The sequence below is a fragment of the Lynx rufus genome, unplaced genomic scaffold (assembly GCF_022079265.1).
Source record: "Lynx rufus isolate CCGP_SWC_20201006 ecotype Redwood Valley unplaced genomic scaffold, mLynRuf1.p SCAF_1, whole genome shotgun sequence".
Taxonomy (NCBI): domain Eukaryota; kingdom Metazoa; phylum Chordata; class Mammalia; order Carnivora; family Felidae; genus Lynx; species Lynx rufus.
Window position 1 is genome coordinate 160290316 of NW_025814823.1, and position 6946 is coordinate 160297261.

The 6946-nt window shown below is 44.1% G+C and overlaps 1 protein-coding gene across 3 annotated transcripts in view; it reads right to left on the reverse strand.

Annotated features, from left to right (window-relative positions):
* Positions 1 to 6124, reverse strand: part of CHD1 (chromodomain helicase DNA binding protein 1) — a 77807-nt gene extending 71683 nt beyond the window's left edge. The window contains exons 1-2 of one of the 3 annotated variants that reach the window (XM_047089596.1): positions 5644 to 6124; positions 3358 to 3553 (exon numbers count right to left, since the gene is read on the reverse strand). In XM_047089596.1, coding sequence (XP_046945552.1) covers positions 3358 to 3406 — 49 coding nt within the window. In that variant the 5' untranslated portion in view covers positions 3407 to 3553; positions 5644 to 6124. The remainder of the gene's footprint in view (positions 1 to 3357; positions 3554 to 5643) is intronic. The other 2 variants (XM_047089577.1, XM_047089587.1) reach the window with 2 other exon arrangements.
* Positions 6125 to 6946: the final 822 nt, after the last annotated feature.

Consider the following 6946-nt stretch of genomic DNA (forward strand, 5'->3'; position numbering starts at 1 on the left):
AATTTAACAGGTCCTTTAGACTACAGGGCTTCTGAAAGTCTTTTAAAAAGCCTTTTAAGAACTGTGAGTTTCTACAAAAGGAGATTTTCAGTTGGAAACTTTTCATTGATAGTATTTCCTACTTAATAGTTATACAAAACACTTTAAAAGTTGAAATCCAAAGAATTTTAAGAGTAAGGTTGATAAAGCTCAATTGCCAGACATACATTAAGTGTAAATGCTTAAGACCACTGTAACACATCACCAACAATTTCCCTCACTCTAAAAATTTTTCAAGAGCATAGTTTGCTAATCAAAGTGATTCAAATACATAATCAAATTTACATGAACAATTCTAGATTATTAAAAATTTAATCTGCAGGCCAAGGAGAGAAATTCTTCTGAGGATTAAGCATGTAGTAATCATCTGAAAATTAGCAAAATGTGACTATATATTTCTGGTCTTCATCCACAAATCTATTTCTGGATTAAATCATCATTCAAGAGAACTTTAAAATAAAAAGTCTAACTAGGATTTGGAAAACCTGGGGGGGGGGAGGGATTGTTTTTGTTTTTATTTTTGTTTTTTTCTCAAATCCACACACTGGGAATTGATGCTTTGAAATCTTCCAATATCATCTTTAGAAAGCTTAACTTCAGTTATATAATAAACTTTATGCTGAGTTTAAACTGATGTGCAGGTGCATCCTGACCCACATTTCTTAGTAAATAAGTTTCAAAATTGTCAGTTATAGCATAGCCAAAGAGACATCTTCCTGTGTATTCTTCCTCCTTTCAGTCAATGGTCATAGATACCTTTCCACATGACAAGAATAAAAAAAACTTTCAGTAGAAAGCTAATTATACCAACCAAAATTGTCAAATGGCTACTTGCTTAATTTTATTTCATGAAACAAATGGAACCTCCACAAAGAAAAAAAAATCTAAAGCACAAGTACATTTAAAACTTCTAGCTAATAAAAATCAAATTTTACCTTAAAAACTATTTAGAATATATATCAACTTTAAAAGCAGAGCGTATTTCTCCTCTTTCAACCCTATATTAATATTCATAGTTACATTTTGTTTCTGCATGAAATCCCCCTACATATAAATTCATATCCTCACTCTTAACTAGGCACAATCTCCCTTCTCTGTACTGCCTTAATATAAAAACTTTTTTTCTGGGGTGAGGGGTGATGGTGACTGAGGGTTGGTAACAATGACACTAGAGCAAAGGAAAAGGATAGCATAACACCAATAAGGAAGAAAATGAAAGCAAATTAGAAGCAGGTCTCCCTCCTTCTGATAAACACCAAGGCAGTTGCAAGAACAAGATAACTTGACAAGCACACTTCCCAGAAGGACATAAAACTTATACACTAGAAATAATGACTCAGAATAATTAGAGAATATGATTTGCAATTATTTTAAATAAGTATACATATAAAAGATTGCTTTAAGTGAATTTGATTTCACAGGGTTTTTTTTTCACTTTATACTACTAAATCTGACTTACCACTACTCCCTTTTTGCTTTGGATATGGCAGCAAAATACATAAAACATGATTGGAGCAATAAGGGCTCACAGCGTAAAAGCACAAGATCTATCTGAATACTCAACTATAAGATTTACTCTCACGAGTCTTATTTCCTATTTTGTGAGTAGTTTATTAAATTGCCGGGTATTCTCTAGATATTTCTGTTAACCATTTCATTGCTCACTGATGAATAAAAGAATGTGGACGAGGTGACTCTTCCAATCACTTAATACAGTCAAGACAACTATAGAGATATGAATCAAAGATGAGATTCACAACTCTTATAATTTAACCTCTCAACTCTGGTGATTCTGGAACTCCGTTGTCTGATACGTTATTATACTTTGTAAATTAAGTGGTAGGATGAAACTTCAAAATCATTTAAGTCTTTTTTTTTTTTTTTTACCGTTGAGAAAGAAGTTAACACAGAGTTGTCAACTCAGGTTTTGTAATGTTGATACCACACCTATTCAACTAAATAATGCTGCTTTCCATAACTGCTCTTTTTTCTCTATGTTCTTGTTATCTAAATAGTCTGCCTGTGAAAGCTGATAAACCCTACCTAACATGACCAGAAAATACCAAGTTTCAAGTCAAATACTTATACCACTGCTTCATTTTCTCATTTTCTATCCAACATTTTTTCTGAAACCCTCCCAACTGCCAAAACTTTCCTGTTTCTTGTCCATCACATTTCTCCACTACTGTAATTTAACGTTCCAGTTATGTAGTATCCTATGGTACATAAAACATGATGCTAATTATAATAAGCAAATATTGAGTGCTCATTATATCGGGAACTATTTTAAGACCTGTACATAGAACACCTCACTTATCCTCAATTTTAAATAAAATAAACAATATTGTAATACCCATCTGTAAGTGAAAAATCAAAACCTTAGAGGTAACATAATTTTCCCTGACACTGCTAATAAGGAGAACTGGGAAAAGTAATCAGGTAGTCTGACTCTAATACTCACATTCCTGATCTCTACTGATAAGTACACATAACTATGTGGGCTGTATCAATGTGCAGATAACTCAAAATTAGGGGGCTACAGAAGAATTTAAAGAGTCTTTGTATTTAAGAGGTTTCTTACACATTCAAACAGCTTAGTATGGCTTATTCCCATTAACTATATCTTCTTTGCAAAGACATGGCCCAAGTTACTCATTCGTATGTAATTAAAACTCAAATTTAAAAAGAAAATAGAGGAAAAAAAGGGTTGCAACAATACTTTAACAGATGTCCAGAACAGTGTTGCCCAAAAGAACTTTTGCAGTGAGAGAAAGGTTTTCTATGTGCACAATACACCATGGTAGCCATTAACCACATATGGCTTTGAGCACTTGAATTGTGTTGAGCATGACTGTGTAAATGAATTTTGAATATTCTGTAATTTTAAATAGTTTAAATAGCAATATGTGGCTAGTGGCTCCTATACTGGACAGGACAGGTATAGAAAACAAAATCCTGGAAAAAAGTAAGTAAAGAACTTCTTGCTGCCTTTATTTGGAGAGTGCACTAACAGGCAAATCAATTTAAATGTTTCTTTTTACTTGCTCTAGTTCATTAATTGACCCAAACAATATAAACCACCAAAGAGATTTAAGTCACCTCAACTTTCTGTATTTAAATTCTTCTTTGTACATCTCAATGAAAAAAAAAAAAGAAAAGAAAACCTGTATTATCGACAAAGTGTATGAGAAACTTAACTGTTTGGATAACTAAGAGGAAGAATTTGATCTGAAAACTCTGCCACCTATTAGGAAAACTAAAGAGTCACACAAGTTTTACATTCTTTTCATAATACATACTTGATAATAAAGTGCTTACCTTGATTCTCCACTACTGTTTCTAACACTTTCTTCATCGCTGTGTCCATTCATTGTAAATATCAAGAAGTTTTAAAATAAAACACAAATCTTCCCAGTTAAAAAGATGAATACAAATATGAACTCCTTAAACATCAAAAATTCACAGATGAATTCTTTTCAACATTCACAGGCTTCCTGGGGCCCTTTTGATTCACCTTAAAAAAAAATATTAAGAAAGTTAAGAAAATATCCTATAGAAAAAAAAGATAAATCCATCTATTTAGAACTTATACAAATCTACCGAGGCCAATTAAATTAGAGATGGTAAGGAAGGAGTAGGAGTCTTTCACTCAAAATGCTTAGGCTTCTACTAACTACACTCCTGCCTACTTACTAGAATTTAGCACACTATTGCTTATTTTTGACAGACGAAATTAAAGTATTTGTGGAATGACAAAACTTTTAGACTAAAACTGTGTGTCAGTACACATATATACACATTATAGATAAACAGATAACTAAAGCAAAGTGGTAGTACATAACATATACATACATGTATGTTTCCCAAGAACCGAAAATGAAGTCTTAATGGATACTTGGTCAAACAAATGAAGGGGGAAAAACTTAATCAAGCACTGATTCCTATTATCAAGAACTTCTTGTACTTGAGTGAGAAAAAGTTTTGAAAATGCTCACATTAAGAACAGAATAAAAGTGTATCACATAATCTCAGCGAAAAATGTATAGGTCAAAACAATTGTGTTCTTTCACAGGTAAACCGAGAGTGGAGTGATAAAATTTAAATAATATTTATCCAGTTTGGGCTTGCAGGGTTCCATTCAAAAACAACAACAAAAAAGGTAATATACACTAGGATTATTTAAGAAAAGGGGCTTGGGGTAGAAATCATGAGCCAAGACACAGCATTTCCACCTTTCAAGATTTCAGCACAACAGTGGAGAGTCACCTACAAGCCATCCACGAATAAACAAAGGAGATCTCTGGCAGGGGAGGGAGAGGAAGAAGCGGGGGAAGGAGACGTCAGATCCTTCCCCAGCCAGAAAGTACCGAGACAGGCGACTGAAAGCAGAGCTGTCCGCCGACCTCAGCAAAGAGAATTTACTCCTACGATTATTTCCACTCCACAAAAAAAGAGGGGGAAAATATGCTGTTGCCAACTCAATCAGAGCAAACTCTGCATCTTCATTGGGATTGTAATTCTCCAGAGACTACAGTCCAGTAGACTCTTTGCAAGAACTGGTCATCCAAAAAGTAACCATTCCACGCAACATTTATTCTTAACGCTAAATATTAATTCCAACTAGTCAAAGAGCTTTACACCATAAAACAATTAGGTCTTAAAAATCTAGCTACTTAATAAACCGCCTCTCTTTCTCGAAAGTCTCTCTTCATCGAGAAAGTTCACTCATCTTTTCGTTATTTCCTTTTCACCTTCCTTTCGCCCCTCAAAATGGCTTTCTCCGTACATTGTAACTTCCTTTCCCCCCCCTCATCTTCCCTGTCGGAGTAAGTCCTCTTTCTGAGACCCTTCTCACAACCTTAAGTTGTGAAGCTCCAAGCGCACGCAGCTCTCTGGTGCCTTTCACGCGTCTTAACAATGACTCTTCCCTAAGTGGCTAAACCTCTTCAATCTTCCTTCTCTGAGCCCCGTCTTTTCACAGTTGCTTCACTCCTGCTAAGTTTTCAAAGCGGTACTCGAAAGGAGGTTGGAAACCTTCCCCCTCCCTCATCTATACTTCGCAGCTTCGCTTCAAGCAGCCTCCCAACCAGACGCACACGACCCCACTCCAGCCCCGTCCTTCTCTGGGCCTTCATCCCGGTCCCAGAGTCTCTCTTCCCGCCTCAAACTTCCCGCAGACCCGCCCCGCGCCCTCCCGGGCTCGCCCGGGCCGCCGCCCCCTCCCCCTCCCCGCCGCTCCCCACGTGCTGGGAGCCCGGGTCGCGGCGGGACCAACGCACCGGGCAAGTGCTTGCCGCTCGAGCCTTGCAGCTCTCCCCTCGCGGCCCGGCCAGCCCCAAGCCGAGGAGGCCCGGGCTCGACTGCCCAGCTGCCCGCCCGTCCTGCGCGAGGATGCGCTCCTCGGCGCCGGCCTGCGCTCACCACTCACACGCCCCCTGTGCTCCGAGCCCGTCAGCCACCGCCGGCCCTCGCAGAGCGGCCCGGCCTTCGCCCGGCGCCCGGCCGCTGGGCCGCCGCCCGGGCACCGCGCCGCCCCCGCCCTCCGCCTGGCCGGCTCCCGTCCTCCCCGCCACATCCTGACCCGCCCGCCACCCCCTTTCTTACCGGCGGGCGTGCAGGCTTCGCGGGGCGGAGAGAGCCCACTCGGATCAGCGGCCTCCCCCGCGCCCGGGCCCGCGGTCTCCGCCGCCGAGTGAGTCCTCGGGCTCCGGGCGTCTCGGGGTAAGCCGGAGTCCGCGAGGGGGAGGGGGAAGGGGAAGGACGCGGAGGGGAAGGGGAAGCCCCGGGCCGCGGCACCAACGCGCGATCCCCTGCGGAGCGGCTCCAACAATCAATTCATTATTGAAGCACCAACGGCGAAGGCAGCAAAAGCGAGAAGTAACGAGCCGTCGTCGTCGCCGCGGCCACGCGCGCGCTCCCGCTCCCGCCGCTTATCGGCTCCCGGCAGCCGCCATGACGCCGAGAGAGCGAGCGCAACCGTCTCCGTCGTAGCCGCCTCCGCCGCCACCACCACCGAGGTCGTCGTCGCCTCCGCCTCCCGCGCGACGTAAGCGCCTCTGCTCACTCCCCTTCCCCACTCGGCGCGAGGCGGGCCGGCGGGCGAACGGGCGCGCGCACGCCGAACACCTCCGGCTGGCGCGCGGACGGTGGGAGGGGCTACGTTGTGGAGCCGTGGGGTGTAGAAGGAAAGCTATTGGTGCTGAGGCGGGCGGAGAGTGAGGCGCGCACGCTCACGGTTGGGGGCGCGCACGCCGGCCGCGCGGAGGCCGCAGGACTCTGGCCACGGCCGTGGGCTGCTGATCCTTGCTCCGGCGCCCTCCCTTAGAGGCCCGGAATTGAATTCCGGGAAGTGGGAGCTGCAGGCCCGCTCCGTGCGGGTATGGACGCTGCTGTCACTTGGAACGTTGCGCAAGGACCTCGCGGCGAAGAGACTGAGAAGCTATCGGGGAAGCGGGCGGGGGGAAGGGGGCTAGGGAAATGCTAAAAACCACATTGGGCTTGGGGGTGCAGCGGGTGGGCCGAGGTGGATACGCGGAGGGAGCAGGGTCTTGCGTGGGGTCCGGTTGCCCAGGCCTCAAATCGCATCTCCCTCGGGCTCCCGGACCAGACAGAGCGCCTGTCCGGAGGGGTGTGGAGGGGCTGTGCGTCACACCAGGCTTGGGAACCCAACTGTTGGGCAACTGTGGTCACCTCCCGCCGCCTACTACGTTTAGGCGACCTGCGACACAGGCTCCCTCGGGGTGGGGGGGTGGGGGGTGGCTGTTGATCCGAACGGGCGGGGCACCTGAGGAGACGGAGAAAAATAGAGACGGGGTTATTGACCTCCTATAAGTCTTCTTCATTTGTGGGTATCCCTTGCCTGGTTCAGTAAAAAGCTTTTACTACCTTTCTAAGTCCCTGGAGGGCG